This window comes from Falco peregrinus, chromosome 5 (genome assembly GCF_023634155.1).
Source record: "Falco peregrinus isolate bFalPer1 chromosome 5, bFalPer1.pri, whole genome shotgun sequence".
In the NCBI taxonomy this organism is placed as follows: Eukaryota; Metazoa; Chordata; class Aves; order Falconiformes; family Falconidae; genus Falco; species Falco peregrinus.
The window spans coordinates 45,532,882-45,549,978 of NC_073725.1; the positions used below are offsets into that span (position 1 = coordinate 45,532,882).

General features: G+C 43.4%; 1 protein-coding gene across 19 annotated transcripts in view; it reads left to right on the top strand.

The window, feature by feature from the left end:
* Positions 1-17,097, top strand: part of KIAA1217 (KIAA1217 ortholog) — a 365,874-nt gene that overhangs the window by 312,917 nt on the left and 35,860 nt on the right. For 16 of the 19 annotated variants that reach the window (XR_008747373.1, XR_008747372.1, XM_055805069.1 and 13 more), the window contains 3 exons: positions 1,755-2,587; positions 9,609-9,713; positions 10,154-10,206. Coding sequence is in view for 17 of the 19 variants with exons in the window: in XM_055805069.1 (XP_055661044.1) it covers positions 1,755-2,587; positions 9,609-9,713; positions 10,154-10,206 (991 nt within the window). In the remaining 2 variants the exon portion in view is untranslated. The remainder of the gene's footprint in view (positions 1-1,754; positions 2,588-9,608; positions 9,714-10,153; positions 10,207-17,097) is intronic. The other 3 variants (XM_055805072.1, XM_055805087.1, XM_055805083.1) reach the window with 1 other exon arrangement.

The following is a 17,097-nucleotide window of genomic DNA, read 5'->3' on the forward strand; positions in this document are numbered from 1 at the left end:
CAAGTCACTAGGAGTCTTTTTGTTTTGCTGGCCCAGGTCCAGAGTCTGAACACACAGTAAAGCTCAGTAAGTTACACCGTTTCTTCAAACCAGTAGAAAACTATGTTAAATGCCCACTAGTAATTTTATTAATACTTTTTAGTTACATTTTATTTTAATTTCCAGACTACAGTAATCCTCTGTGCAAATGAAAAAATTATTCCATGTTCCCCTTTGGCTTGACGACTTTTGTCTGGTTCATTTATGACCCATCCCAGTGCACTCCTTTGTTCTGCTACACTTATTTATTATTGCTGCTGCCACAATCAGGTTATCTGCTTTCTTCTTTCTGATACCTGATACTCCAGGCTTTTGATCTCTGGCCCTGGGGAACGTCATTTGTAATTCCCAAGTGTGGATCCTGCTGTGATAAGAACAGCTATTGTTTACATACCACCATCACAGTGCCCTTACCAGTGGAAAAACCTGTGGTAGGGCAGGAATAGAATTTCTTGCTTCATCAGCCATGGATCACTGTAACTGCAGTGAATCCAGTGACGTTGTCAAACCAAGGAATGAGAGGGTAGAAAAATGGTGAATATTTTAGATCAGCAGCTTCCACTGCATATTAGGGTGCTCTGTAACTTTAAGAATGTGTAGTTGGATTTGGTGATGCTCAGTTTTCTACAGTTCCTTAGAAGTGATGGAGAGGGAAACTGAAATTGCCAACACAAGTTTTAGAAGCTATAATTTTTTTCCTGTGTAATTGGTGGAACCCAGCGGGTTTTTTCATCTCCTTGTTTATCCCCCTTACCCTAACGGCACCAGAGCAGGCACATGATGCTTGCTAGAGGGAGAACTTCTGTGTCTGTCATTGACAGTGCTCAGCCATCTAGAGAGGTCATTGCTGTGCAGGGCGCTACAGTCTCAGAAGCACATGTATTCACTGCAGATTTTTGTCAAGGTCTGTGTTAACAAAGCACTAATGCGTTCGTATGGAAGTTTTCCCTTTCTTTTCCTTGCCTCCTCATTCCTTACTGCTAGCAGTTACTGCTGCTGCTTACAAAACTATGACTTAGGAAACTCAAAACTTTCTGAGTGCCTGCTCCACAAACTGTCTGAAGCACTGTTATCTTTGCAAAGGAGGAAACCCATGGCGCATTTTATAGGGCCAAACTGTTTCCATGCAACTTGACCATGTGACAGTCAATAAATGTTTGTGTGTGTTGTTCTGCTATGCTTTGTGTAATAAAGACCACATCAAGTTATTAGCAAAAGGCTAAATCCTGCACTGAAGCAATGGCCAAATTAGTTGTAATATTTATTTTTCTTGTCTAAGGACTTCAGGTCTGTCTGTGGTGCCAGAGCATTTTCTTCCTGGTTTGGAATCAGTGAACTCTAGCCTGTGTGTCTGATCAATAAGCTGTTTTAAGGCTGTCACTGACTACAAGTACTTAAAACACCTGGCGCTGAAACCCCTGATTTCAGCTTCAGTAGCTGTGAATATCAGATTAGGTTAAAATGGTATTTGTGTAAGTAAAAACATTTTTTAAATTCTCATATTCCTTTAACATACAGCCCATTTTATTGCTGTTTATAGTTACTTTAGGCACTGAGGTCCCAAAGTGTTTTATTTATGCAGATGATAAATGATTTGTTCTTGAGTGTCTGGTTTTTCCCCCTTTTTTTCTGTAGATGTCAAGGTTGTCACAGCCCACATCACGTTTTGCTCATTTAGTAGTTTTATTATTATATGTTTTTCCTTTTCTTTCCAGATGCAGAGGGAAATTGCTTATACAGGCCGAGATGGCCCAAGTGCTTCCCGCCCTGGATCTGCCACGCATGCTCCGCACGCAATGCCCAGCTCTCCGCCTTCCACCCCCGTGCCCCACTCCATGCCTCCCTCTCCGTCCAGGATTCCCTACGGTGGGGGCCGGCCCATGGGTGTGCCAGGCAATGCCACCATCCCCAGGGACCGGCTCTCCAGCATGCCAGCCTCGCGCTCGATATCGCCCAGCCCAAGCGCCATTTTGGAGAGACGGGACGTGAAGCCAGATGAGGACATGAGTAACAAAAACCTTGCCCTGATCCGAAATGAAGGTCTGTACGGTGACCCCTACTTGTTTCACGAGGGAAGGATGAGTGTGGCTGCACCTCACTCCGGACACCCCCTTGATGTCCCCGATCACATTGTAGCCTACCATCGCAGTGCCATGAGGTCATCAAGCACTTACTGCAACCCCTCTATGCAGCCTGAAATGCTGGAGCAGTCCTTGTACAGACAAAAGTCACGGAAGTACCCAGAGAGCCATTTGCCCACTCTCGGCTCTAAAACGCCTCCCGCCTCACCCCACAGGGTGGCCGACATGAGAATGATCGATATTCATCCTCACCATAGCACTCACATTCCGCCCCACACCATCCAGCCTGACAGGTCTTCCCCCAGCCGCCAGTCCTTCAAGAAGGAGCCGGGATTGCCTGTGTTTGTGGATGCGAAAGCACGGAGCGCCCTTGGCCTGCCAGGCATGGCCGAGGCGGTGCCCTCTCTGGTTGACAAGCAGGCTTTTGGCTACGGGTCACCTGCGATGCCCAAGGACAAGGAGACAAGGTAAGGCAGAGCTGGGGCTTAATTTATGCAAATGAGAAATGCTCCTAATCTGCACATCTTGTGTCGTTTAACAGCTAGGGGACAATGTAACGTGTAGGAGGCTGCTGCACTGGGCTGCAGTGTTTATTAGCCGTCTGTCAAGGTAGTTAGTAATTTAAAGGAGATGCGACACCACCCGTTATTAATCTGAAAGTATTGTCAACCCATGATGAATCCCTAGTTATTTTCATTTGTGTAAATTTCAGTCATTGGGAAAAATATAATAAAATAAAATGATTAACTAGGATTTTTCTTTCCAGACAACCAGATCATGTTACAAGAACAAATGATGTTCTGTTCCTGCTAATAAGGGAGTATATTTCACCCCTGTTAAGAATGACACTCTGATATTACAATTTTGGTTCTTTATGGAGTGGAGTTTTTCTCATCTAGTGTTAGGAAATGGGAAGAATTTATCATTACTGTCTTATCTCCTGTAAAACATGAATTTGCATAAAAATGGGACAGTTGTTTATAATAATGTTCCTCAAGGGGAAAGTGCTGAGAAGAGCAAGTCTGTCCCAGGGAAGAAATTGAATCATGAATGGTGTTCCCAATGATTTTTCCAGCATCACAAATAGTTGGTGACCTGACTGTTGTTAACTTTGTGCACTGACAATGATGACAATGATCTCTCCTGTCTTTTTAAGGACCAGATTTACACAAAGAGGTCTGTGAAGGCTTCTCTTGCCATAGACCCTGGCCTAGGCAAGAAAAATCATTATGCTGCCAGTTGGTTGCTATGTATTTGTATGAGTTGCGCTAATCTCTAGCGTATTGTTTGTGCTGTTAACTTTTATAGAGCTCTTTAGGGAAGTGAGGATGAATAGCTGGAAAATGCTGAGCTCACGGAGGCCAAAGGTAACTGCTGACTGCCTTAACCACTGGGGAGATGCAGAGCTTCATATAGCCCCCAAACTTCCCTTCCACCCGAGCAACTTGCTCAACAATTAGTAACCTCTGACCAAGCTTGGTGAGAAAAAAGAACGTGCTGTGAGGTCCATTGGTGGGGAGAAAATGGAGGATGGAAGAAAATCAGCCGTCACAAAAATTACAGGCTTATAGCTTGGTAGTTATGTTGACACAGGAGTATGAGTTAGGGCTCATATTACAATCTAGGATCAGTGAAACCTGATTTGTGTCTATTTATTTCCAAGGAAAAGATGCAGGAACCTGAAATTTCATTTCAGGCTTTCATTATTACAACTAGGAAATAATTTGACATTTGCCAATTCTAATCCAAGAGATAGTTTTCAGATCAAAAATTTTGCAAGGGTCATGTTCAGGGGGTTGATAGTAAGGGAGGACACCCAACAACTTTCTGTTCTGTGGAGCTTTTTCTCTCCTCTCTGGGCCTCTCATCTGTTCACTCAGCTACACATATAGGCACAAGGCTATATGTTTGTGAATATATGAAGGGCAGCTATACAGATAGTTTTGCAGCTCTTTCAGGGGAGCTTTGCACCAGGAGTTTTAGTCCTGGCCCCAGAATATATTTACAGTGATGAAAATAGCATTTGCGTAATTACACTTCCAAATAAATACACGACCTTAAAATTCAGCATGGTGTGTGTTAGTCACATGACATTGAAAAAATAATTCTGAAAGCTGCTTTTATGGGTCGTGATGGTTTTTTAACCTTGAGAAAGTGTGACTTTTAAAAAATAATTATAAATACCAGATGCAATTCATGCAAATTGGTGTTTTCTAACCACTGCAATATTGACAGTTGGGTTTGAGTTCTACAGTCACAAGATGCTCTAAGCCTTATTTTAGCTTTGTAATAATTCCATAAACTTTGAAAGCAAACACTGTTGAGATTGTACTAAACTAAACAAGGAATGCTAAGAGTATCCAGGCTGAGGTGCTCTTTTCCTGCTTCAGGAGGGGCTGAATGGTTACAAAGTTGTTATGAACACCTGAAGCTGAGGTATATAATGGCAGAAAGGAAAGGCCTCCCATACTGTGTTGTGTAGGACTTACAGTTTGCACCCATAAGCAGTACAGCGTGGCTTGCTTCTGTGAGTAAGAATATTTTGGGACTGGAGAGATGGGCCTGAATTTGTCCTCTTCCAGGCAAGGTAAAATGAGGTGTGCTCTGTCATGCACATGATGGCACTTAATTGTTTGATATGTTGAAGTATGGATGGACTCTTCATGCATTAGGAAAAAACGGTCAGACTCTGTAAAGCCATGGACAATGGGAGGTGCCTTCAGCAATGCACTGAGAATTGGATAAGAAAGGTGGACTTTGCAGGTACACCCTCTCAGACACTTTCCACAGGGCCAAAATTTTCTTTTGTGAAAGATGTTGAATAACCACACAGAAAAAGATGAATGCAAATGACCAATACAGGATGGACAAAAGGTGAACTGTACTTCGGCTTCCTTCTGTTGGAGGAACTGTTTGTAGGAAGATGAGATGCAGGCTTTTAGATAAAAGTTGTCAAATAGTATCACAGCTGGCAGTGCTTCAGAGCTTCCCTTTTCCCTTTAACTTTCAAGCTGTAGAAAGTTTGAGTTTAACCTTATTCTTAGAAGACTGAAATATTCACCTGTGTGTATCTTTCCCTTGGGAGGAGAGCAGAATACAGAAGAGTTCTGCTGGTCTTTGCTTCACAGCCTTTCAGGATATCCATTCTGCTGTTTTGGGGCAACTTTGGGGTAAAGTCTATTTGGGAAAGATAACCTATTCCTGTTTCCTTTCTTTTCCCAGTCAGATAAAAAAAAATAATCTAATATTTCTAGTGAAATGTTTCTTTCATAGGGTAATACAGAAAGAAATGTATTTTTCCCAGTCTCTGCCCCTCTGGTTTTTTTTACTTATACAGACTTCACTTGGGGTTTAACTATATATGAAGTCACTGAAAATCTTTCTCCGGCATAGTGTGCTAATTAGTTTGTGGTGCCAGATTTGGTATTTGAGTACATCTGTTATGGATGATGAACACAGCCTAGGGTCGGATGGGAACGTGAATGAAGAGTTAGTTACACAGACCAGTTCTAGTTTGTCTCTGCAAAGTATGTTCCCAGTGATGTGAATACTGAAGATGCCCCCAGGAAAGGGAAGGAACATGCAAGTCATGCTTAAATAGCATTGCTGTGAGAAGTGGGTACCAATTCAGCAATACCTGAATACGCTGTACCCTGCTTGGGATTAATTCCAATTAATTGCAGTAGAGGGGATGACAGGAAACCTCAGTGAAGCTATAAGGAAGAAATCTGGTGATGAAATCTGTTGTCTCAGTGCACAGTCCCCAGAGAAGCAAGGGCTTGTTCTGCTTCTGCTGAATTTGGGCAGCAGCATGCTAAGGCAGGGCCCCAGTGCCTGGACATACCTGGGGCCGGGGCTGTGGATCAGGCTGCCGGGGAGGACAGGGCTGGTGAGCAGCCTGTGCCTGCTCTGCTGGCCGAAGTCTGTGACGAGGCACGGCCAAGTCTGATGGAGAGGCCTGCTAGAGCCAGGAGTCGCTGCTGACCTTGCCCCCTCCTTTCCTCCCCCACCACGCTACCACCTCTTGAGTCTCCTGGCATTCATAGGACAACAATGTGAAACAACGCCTGTCTGCTCAGGCTGATAAAATAGCCATTTCTTTCCCAGCAGCTGTAGAAGGGACCCTCCCTGCCCTTCCTGGGTGGTGGAGAGATGGAGACTTATCTGGGAAATTAACCTGGGAACAGAGACGGGGTTTGGCCTTCTTGTGCGGCCACTGCCAGCAAAGAGGCACCAGTGCGTTTTGTTCTGCCTGACCCTCACCCCTAGTGCTCTGTGTCCTGGCCTGCCCTGTCCGGGGGGGGGGGCCCGGCCTGCCCTGTGTCACCAGAGTGCCACTCTGCCCCGTGCCCTGGGGGCCCCGGCCTGCCCCATGTCACCAGACTGTCGGCTTGTCCCCTGCCCTGGGCGCCCCGGCTTGCTCTGTGTCACCAGAGTGTCGGCTTGTCCCCTGCCCTGGGCACCCCGGGTTGCCCTGTGTCACCAGAGTGCCGCCCTGCCTCATGCCCTGGGTGCCCTGGCCTGCCCTGTGTCACCAGAGTGCCGCTCTGCCCCATGCCCTGGGTGCCCTGGCCTGCCCCGTGTCACCAGAGTGCCGCTCTGCCCCGTGCCCTGGGCGCCCCGGGCTGCCCCGTGTCACCAGACTGTCGGCTTGTCCCCTGCCCTGGGCACCCCGGGTTGCCCTGTGTCACCAGAGTGACGCTCTGCCCTGTGCCCTGGGCACCTCGGCCTGCCCTGTGTCACCAGAGTGCTGGCCTGTCCTGTGCCCTGGGCACCCCGGGCTGCCTGGTGTGGGAAGGGGTGACAGGGCAGGCCGTTCCCTCCACCTTCCCTCTCCACGACAAGGAGCACAGCGAGAGGTAGAGACTATAATATCGAGAACCAAGACTGTACGACTGTCATAGCAGTGCTGGCATCCCTGATAGCCCCCACCCTGGCACAGGCTGAGGAGAGCATTTGTTCTCTGCCTCCAGAGCAGGGGTTGCTCCAGCCGTTCATAGGGAAGCTGGAGGGGAAGGGGGCCTGCAGAGCCCATCGCTGCCCCGCGGGCCATGCAGCGGGAGGCCGGGCTGGGCCACCAGCTCTCCAGCCACGCCAGCCCAGGGCACAGCCCTGCTGCAGGGATGGCCAGGTCCCTCCCTGCCCACACTGTAGCACGCTGCCTCCCACTGCCTTCAGTCAGACCGCCGGGTCTGCAAAACTCTGGTCATTTTATTTAATGCCTAAAAGGTGCCTCCTTTGAGACACCTGTTTTTGAAATGTTTTGTGCTAATGGCCATAACGACTCTGGGTATTCCAGTGAAACGCTTACAGGAAAAATCCTGCCTTGTCTTTAACAGGAGTAGCTCCAGAGCACATGTAGATTCTTCACATTCTTAATTCTTTTACCATATGAAAAAACAATGTGCTCTGTGCAATTGATTCCAGTATTTCATTCGTTTTTCGTCGTCTTCTATCTCTGTAACATCCCTTTCCCTCTTAACAGCATATTTTCCTAGATTTCATGGCAAGGGACAAGATCAGTTTTGTGTTGCCGTAATCTCTTTTGAAGCAGAAGATTGTTTCCAGATTATTGAATATGGCATGGAAAAAACATCATATTTATGAATTGGTAAAACAGATAGACTTCCAATTGAGTTAGTTCCAGGAAGGTTTTGCGATGATTATCTGGGGGAAAAAAAATGTTTTCATTATTAAGTGTCAAAAATGCTGCATTAAAGTTTTTTAGGATATATTTATCCCAGGGTTTTAGTACTTGTTTTTGTTCCAAAGGTTACTGTGGCCTGCACCAGTTTCTTATTTTAAAACTTATAATAGTGGAAATTCTGTAACATATTTCTTGGTTTGAAATGAATTAGGTCAGATTCACTAGTCTTCTCATCACCATTCAAAATACCTTTCAACGTGAAGACAGAAAAGTAAGACGCGCATGCTGTATTAAATTGCAGTAAGAACACATCTGTTGGCTGGGAACTGACTGAGCACTCTCTTCCCTCCTTGTCTGTTAGCATCTCATTACTTGTATTGCTGCCCTGTTTTCTCCATGTCTGGGTGTCTTGGAGTCTCTCCTGGCTATGGTATCTGCGTGCTGTCCCAGAAAACCTCTATTTCATTCCCTGAATGTGAATGAAATAATAAACCTGGATAATCTGGCTGGTTACAGGCTGGGCTGGTTACTTGCCTTGTATCGTATCAGCTTGCTTTTGCCTGGTAGTGGTACCTACCTTTAAGTTTATATGGCCTTTATCGATTGGCGTTATTGCTTTGGTCACCAAACAGCAACTGGAGCTGGGGGTGGCAGGAGCCTGGCTGTTCCCATGTACCCAGGATACCGCAGTGGTGATGGATGGCCCCAGTAGCAGGTTGAGTCTGGGGCTGCATGTCTGTCCCATCTTCTTTCATCAGTCATTGCTGCTGGTCTTGGTCACTTGCTTTTTGAAAAGTTTTGTTCACAGTCATCTTCCAAAATCACAGCCCCCTGTTGGTGTTTGCTCTTGTGTGTCTCCCCAGTCACATAACTGCTGGCATATAGGGACAAATTTTCAGAAGGACCTGTCTGAGGTCCCATATTGATGTGTGTCTGCGTTGTGTTGTGTGATTGACATACTGACATGTGAAAGTAGGCACCTGTGTGATCAGAAGGCTATTTTGGAGCCTGCCGAGGAGGTTGCCTGGTACCAGACATGCATTTATGTAAATACATGCATTTATGTAAAAAGGTAAACACAGAAATGTTAGCCTTCGTATCCAAAAAAAGTCATTGTTGTTGTTTAGTGGCCTTTGGTATCTATGGAAAACACTGACCACACCTATTACAGTCCTTCATCTCTTTTCTTCTGCTTTTTAGGAATTTCTCAGGATATATGTGTGAAAACAAATCTGTTTTTCGGTAACGTTACTGTACAGTCTGCATTTGGTGTCCTGTGCCTGTCTGTCACATTGCTGTCCTTTCCAAAGCAGACAGTTCTGATGTCAAGTGCAAAGGATTTGGTCTGGGATGGTGTCAGTTTGGGCAGATTAAATGCTTCGCAGACAAAAATCCTGGGTTTGGGAAAAGTAAGAATAAGTAACAAGAAATGCAAAGTCTTTAATCATGAAACCTCATATACAGGCAAAACTATTGGCCCAGTGTAGGTAAATGAGAAAATACATGTAATGCTGAAAATTATTTTCACTAGTTCCAAGAGGTATTAGCTATTGTTCTAGGTGCCTGTCTCATGAGATCATTAGAAGTCTATTATCTGGGTGGTTGGTTGTTTTGTTCTTTTTTAACCAAACAGATGTCTTTTTTATTGTCTGTTACCATGCCAAAGCTGCCCAAACCAAGATGCGGTAAGCTGCTGCAACAAGGTATATGCAAACTGGTACCCATGGGCCTTTGCACAAACTCTGTAGTGTCTTTCCAGTCCTGTGGTAATCATTCACCTAGAAAAACAAGTCTGAAAGCAACTATATCTGGCTTTAACAAATGGTTCTCTTGTCTTACAGAGAGAGGATACAAGCCATGGAGAAACAGATTGCCAGTTTAACTGGTCTTGTTCAGTCTGCGCTTTTTAAAGGGCCAAATACAAGTAATAGCAAAGATGCTTCTAGGTAAAAAAAGAATTCATTAAATCTGTTTCTCTGTAATGATTTCAGTAATCAATCAACAAAAATAATATTTGAATGTAATAGTAAAAAAACCTGAATGCTGAATCATTTTTAAATATCTTTATCATCCCCATGAGAATGCTAGGCAGAGAGGAAGAATATGCCAAATGCTAGATGGAGATTAACTGCTTTACTCTTCTGTGTTTTAAAAAGAATTAATGTAGCTACATCTCTGTGCTTTCTACTACTTATACGCCGTTCCTTGCTTAACTTGTATTAAAAGCTGATTTAAAAAAAAAACCCACCAACAAACATCTGACAAGCTACTGGTGATTTAAATTAAAAATATATGTTAGACAAGGCCATTTAATCTGCTGATTAAAAACTTCATTACAGTTTTAATGTTAGTAAATTAAAATTACGATTTTTTTTTTATTACTTAGTGAGAAGATGATGTTGAAAATTGTGTCCAGCAAGAGCAGCGCTGACACTGCAGGTAAGATAATTTACTTTTAATATACAAATTATTCAGATATATGAATAGCTGTAATGTTACTACCATCCCAGCTAATGGAAATATCAAATCAAATTTACTTAAACTCCTATAGCTGTACTGTGAGAACTGAAGTTTAAGTTCAGGATACGGGAGATGACCACATCTTTGTTAAGAGAGGAATTTCTGTACAGGTTGAGGTGGTCTTTGGAATGAATTTCACACCTGCACTGAATGGTTTAAATGAGATACAGAGTCTCTGCATATGGTGAATTTTCCACCTATTGTATATGTCTGTCATTAACCCCAGATGTATCCAGATTGCTGTAGAAGGCTAAATATTTCATTCCTGTTCTGGTTACCTGACCATATCTCTAAGGTTCTTCTGTCAGTAGGATGCTATGGATGTAATAACACTAAGGAATTCAGCAGTCGGCAAGATAGCACTTTCCCTAATTAAGCTGTATTGATCTGTTACTAATTAGTATCACACACCTAAACTGTTCTGAGCAAGCATCAATTATCAAGCCAGTAAGAGTTGGTCTTATTTTAGCTTCCCACTTGGAGAAGCTGTTAAGTGTTTAAAAGATAGAGTTAAGGCTGTTGTGAAAGACGACCTCCATGTGGTTGAAGCTCTTTGTGTATGAGCTGCTGCTGGAGGTGTCTGCATGGTGTTCGTCTGTTTATACACCTCCTTTTCACCCTTTGTCATGCACCGAATGCAAATAAAGGCAGTTCCCTGCTTCCTGGTAATGCTGTTCCCACAGGGAGGTCTGTGCTCCGGCAGGTAGTGCATCACACACATTTATTAGCAAATATATTATGCTCTTAAGCAGCCTTTCTGCTGGAGATGTTAGTTCACGTTCAGGATTCCTGTTTATCTGGAATTGCAGTATGTCCTCCTAACCGACAGAAATCAAACCAGGCCTGGAAACTAGAAATTGTTAAAGTCGTGGTACTGGAGCTTTGCTCCCAAGCCACTCTCTGGTCCTATTCCAACTCTTCCCTTCCTGCTGGCCCCTGGATGGAGGAAAGCAATACTTAAGGCTGTAAAGAAATAAGTTGTAATTTATCAGTTTCAGGCAACTTACTGAATAGTCCATCATTTTTCAAAACAGCTGCAAAATGCTCTTAGTCTTTTCCCTATTTCATTGTCATTATACACTGAAAATGTATGGTATTTCCCACTTGCACAGGCCTCATCTTGTGCAGTACATATGTACATACATACTTATACCTATGAAACCATCAAAACCTGCACACACGTTGCCTTGTGTTCCTCTTTGTATTGTATTGCTGTTCAGCCTTTCTGCTTTCCCTGTGTTTGTACTAATCCAGATAAATACTTCAGGGGGGCACTGAGTTGGAGGTCCTAGTCTAAGTGGGCCCTGCTCTGAATGGGAGTTTGGACTAGATGACCTCCAGAGGTCCCTTTCAACCTAACTTACTCAGTGGTTTGTGTGTACGTGTGTGAATGTGTTCTCAGTGAAATGAGAAACGGAATAATATTCATTGGGAAAATGGCTCTACACAAGGCAAAGATGAGTACTCCTTGGTGTGGAAGTGACGCCCAGCCCATGAGAATAGCATGGTTCATCTGACCAGCAACTGTTGCCTGCCGCTGTCGTTCCCAGAGATTCTGCACTCACTACCTGATTGTATGACTGAACGCATGTCCCTGAAATGGCAAAATTGAATCTTAACAGCTGCCTGTCCAAGCGTGGGGGGGTGGAGGGTGGGGCATGTAATTTACTGGCCAAAGACCAGATAAGCATCTGTCACGTACTGACAGAGACATTGACTTTATCGTGAGACACAGGTAGGGCAGTGGGGCAGCCATGAAGCCAGTTGTCTGCGAGGATCCCTATTGGTGCTATGAAGTGTAGTGGTAACTCCAGCATTTGCATCTCTAAATCCTGTCCTTCCAGCATGACTCAGCCACAAAATTAAATTGTTGCAGTAAGGGAAACAAGGTGTGGTGCTGACCCCAATATACTACAGTATTGTAACCCACATCAGCTATTACTGAAGACTGCTGTGTAATAGAATAGTCCTGTATAATAGAATATTTTGCTTTTGAAATTGTGCATGACAGGGTCTAAGAAGTCAATGCAGTCCCTGCTTACTTGAAAATTAGGCAATCTTCCAGAATATGCTATGCAATGTTTCTCCTTTTTGTATATATGCTTGGGTTTAAACATGCCAGCAACATCTAGAAACACTTCTGCTGACTGCTGTTTTGTTCTTCAATTCACCCTAATCCTTATTAAGTATAGCCATTTAGACAGTCAACTCTCCTAGTATACAATTCCACTTGACAACTGTGCACTGAGATACCAGTTTTAGCAATTTCAAAGTCTATTTGAAAGAAAAAGTGATATAAAATGTTGATTGAGCAGTCCTTTCTAGAGCACTGGTAAGCAGAAACATGAATTGCTTCCCATCCTGAACAATAAAACATCTGTGCAGAATAAAATTGACTCATCAGTGTTGAACCAACATAGTATTTTATAGTGTGTTTCAATGATAGGATACTTTCATGCAAAAAATAGAGAATTAGCTCACGTGGGAAGAGAAAGAAACCAAAATTTCTAAATCCTAGATAACTCTATATAGCTAGATTGTGAATACTCTCGTATTTCATATAAACTAAATTTTTGTATTTAACGTTTTTGCTTTGCCAGTCTATAGCAGATTCTTCAGCCTCAAATATTGAAGAGCCTAAATAAAAATGCTTTTTCACTGGTGAAAATGAGCCTGTTACAAGCATGCGTGTCTGCATTTCTTACGTTTTGTTGCTTTAGGCTCAGTTCTTTCATGGGAGGTGGGTTCAAAGAGCAGTAACCCTCCACAGGGTCTGCCTATGTCTCTTCTGCTAATGCTAGGAGAAATCCCACAACTGAATCTTTATAACCTTCTTCAATTCATCAAAAGTGAACAGCATCAAGGGACTTTTCACTTAGGAACAGACATGTGAGTAAAACCAAACTATACTAGGAAGACTCTCCTTGAGATCACAAAAATACGTGCTGAGAAATGCTCATCTCCTCTCTTTTCTATTACATTTTTCTTCATCAAGTGGTGAAATTTATAGATTAAACCCTGGATTCATTGATCAAATTGAGATCAGTTGCATCATGGATTACCAAAAAAAGAAGTAGTTCTTTGCTAGTTGCTGCCTTGTTGGAAGAGGAGGAAGGAGATTTCCATATTTCCTGAAAAGGGATCAGGGAGTACCTCTTTCTGCACTAACACCACCAGTACAAACCAAGAGAGGGAGGTGGCAGCAGGGAGAAGTATTACACATGCAGGCCTTGGACTTGATTCCTTGCTCTTTGTGAACTCTCTTGTCATCTGTGCATATCTGCATGCCTTTTTCACATGCATGACTCTTGCTGTGGTGATCTGCAAATTAAGAACAATGTTCGTATCTGCTTGCCTGTCTCAGATTCAAAGATACATCATGCCAGTCTTTGACAACATTTGCAGGTAAAACATGATTCTGAATTCATTCTGGATCAATGAGGTGAAGTTGAACACTAATATATATATATAATATCTTTTTCTTTTATGGGTGGTTTAGTGACTGGTCGTAACAGCTGCTTAATGATGGAACTGCAACCTTATGTTTGCGTTTGCCTATTTGTTTAGTGGATTCTAACTGGAGGGAAAGAGAACTAAGTAACTGTCAAATGTCTCCCCCAATGATGCTTGAAAGTGTTGTGGCTCTTTAATAAGGAGATGAGTAATTTGTGAAGAAGCATTGCTGAGTATCTTCTGATGGCCTTTTTTTCTAGCCTGCTTCAAAATAAATCTTAGAGTTTTAGAAAGAAAAAAAAAATTAGAAAATTGAAGCAGTGTCTTTGCAACTGTAGCGAAGATCAGGTGTAGAAGTTGTGTCCCTTACATTCCTGAGTCTGGGCAAATAGCAAATTTCCCCCCTTCCTGCATGTCAGTTCTCTTTGTATGTTAAAAATGACAGCTTATTTCATTATTCTTTGTAAAAAAAGTTAACATTTGTTTTCCATCCAGAGTATTAGGAAATTATGGAGGGTTTTTGCATTCAGGTCCCCTTACCTAGCTCCAGCAAGGGTTTATTTAAAAACCTGAGAGCCAGTGCTGTTTCTTTCCCTTCAATCCATCTGGCTGCACATCTAATCGCAAAGCTACAGCCTGGGACTATTTCCAAAAGCAAGCTATACTACCTAGATGAAGCAGCCCCTCATTCAGCTGCCCTTTTATTCCATTTTGATGAAAATATGTATCTCTGAGAAATCAGCTGCTGATCCTTACTGCGCTCCCATGCTCACTTGATGTCTGTGGTTGTCTTTCACACCCTCGGGAGTCCCACATTGTGCTTCACAGGCTCTGAGCACACTGTAGCAGGGACACCGTGGCAGCTGAGAGTACCTAACAGCCGCAAGAGGTGGCCGAGGAAGCAGAGGAGGAGGAGAGCTGCTTTGCAGGGAGTCAGAGACATTTATTGCTTACAGGAGCAGATCACAGTCCATCTACACTAAAAGGAAAGCAGGCACCCCTTCCTGAGAAAATATGTGAATTGACTGAGGTCCAGCATGGGGGGAGAGACTGATGGGGACTGATTCATGCTTTGGCTGCATCATAGCAGTGTTGGGGGCTGAGGTTTTGGAGCTTTTGCTTGAGGCAAAGAATAGGAGAAAGGTAGATGTGTTTTCAAAAATAGTCCAGATTTGTGGCTAGGGATCAGAAATCTTGGAGGCTTACCCACATTTTTCAGACTCTCTGGTGGTTTCTGTCTGTAGGGTTTATGAACTAAATCTCCTTTTTTAAAATAAAATGCAAAAAATAGTGCATGTGGGAGGGAAATAGATGCTTGACTGTAGGAAAAACTGTGGTATACGTGTAGACAGGTAAGTATTAGCATATATTAGACTGAAGCATGAAGTGGGTACAGAATGGCAGTGAACAAGGACTGTTTATTCCTTGAGTGTTGCTTTCTGTTAAGCAACTCTTTGAAAGTCAAGAGAGCATTGAATCATACTGGAATATAGCAAAAATGTGCAGCAGCGTGCTCAGCAGTGAAATGAAAAGTGCCGTTGTTGAAGCACCAAGCAGACCTAGCTGGAGCGTGTTTAGGTAAGGTATAGCATTACAACGGCCAGCAGCCGGCTAGAACAGCTTTTTGTTCGAGCGTGTCTCTGGAAGCCTATGGCATGGCATGCCTATATAGCGCGGGTGCAGCCAGGGGGCCCTGTGCTTCTACTGACAGGAATTGCAAATGTAGGTAAAGCAAGAAACATGATTCCTCAGAAACTTTTGGCCTATTTTTAAATAAAAGTAGTCTGGTGTAATTTTCATCCTTTAAAGGTGTTTCCTCCAGGTGAATTTTGCAAAGGCTATGTTTGAGGTATCCACACCTGTTGGCAGAGGGATAACAATGTGTTGTTATGCTAAGCTGTACTCAGGCACATTTGGAGACTTTACTGGTTGAAAAGACTACTAGGAACGAGTGGATGAGGATAAAATGCTCTCAGGATTCATACTAATTCCAGCCAGAAAAATGTGTCGTGCCCTTTGGAGCACCGAAAATTTGCCTTCAACAGGCAAAGAAAAACTGACAACACTAGTTTCTGTTTGATTTCATTGAACTTGATAGAATGTGTGCTTGTGGGAACAAATGCTGACCAAAATCACTGTGCAGATCCATTGATGAGTTATGTTCTGTTTCCTCAGTTCTTTAGTCATAGAGAAGGAAGAAATGAGTTGAGGAATGACATGATAATAGAATCATTTAGGCTGGAAAAGACCTTTAAGATCATAGAGTCTAACTGTTAACCTAACACTGCCAAGTCCACCACTGAACTATGCCCCCAAGTGCCACATCTGCATGTATTTTAAATACCTTCAGGTATGGTGGCTCAACCACTTCCCTGGGCAGCCTGTTCCAGGCTGGATAACCCATTTGGTGAAGAAATTTTTCCTAACATACAATCTAAACTTCCCCTGGTGCAACTTGAGGCTGTTTCTTCATGTCCTATCATTTATTACTTGGGAGACAAGACTGACACCCACCTCATTTCATGTGTAGAGAGCAATAAGGTGCTACCTGAGCCTCCTTTCCTCCAGACTGAAAACCCCAGTTCCCTCAGCCACTCCTCATAAGACCTGTGCTCTAGACCCTTCACCAGTTTCATTGCTCTTCTTTGGACACACTCCAGCACTTCAGTGTCTTTCTTGTAGTGAGGGGCTGATGATGCAGTAGTTCAGAGAGCAGCAGACACCTGAGCCATCTCAGCCTGAGGGGCAAGGTGGATCTGGCACTGTGATCGGAAGAGTATGCAGAGCTTCATAGTGCTTAGAAAATTAACTGTGCCCTACTGATGGTCTTTCATTTTGCCTGTTGATGGTAAGAGAGGAAGGGACACATTAGAAAGAAAATTTGAAGAATATGGGTGTTTGAGTGCAAGTTGCTGGAAGAAGCTATACCATGACCGTTAGCTGATCAGCTGGAATTTGCTTGTACCCTGTAAATAAAGCTTCTTCCCGGGTACTTGAGATTGAAAAGAACAAGCTTGACATTGGTGCTGTGTGGACAAACAGCATTATTTAACAAAGAAAGTCTTGTGAGGACACTGATGGTTATTCTCAGGAGTGTGGCTCAGCTCGCTTCCTTGTGTTATGCTGTATTCCTTTGAAAACACAACCCTGAATAAATTACATACTAAAGAGGAATGGGTGGATGCAACGGCTGGAAAGCAGTTCTCTGCTACACCATTGTTTCAATGATCCTGGTTTTATACAGTAGCTGTTGGACACAACTGACAGAAATAATGCAATTGTACTTTAAGCAGCAAAGCAAGATTCTCTTTAGAAACCTTTTCCCCACACTTGGCAGTTTGACGGATGTCTCTCCAG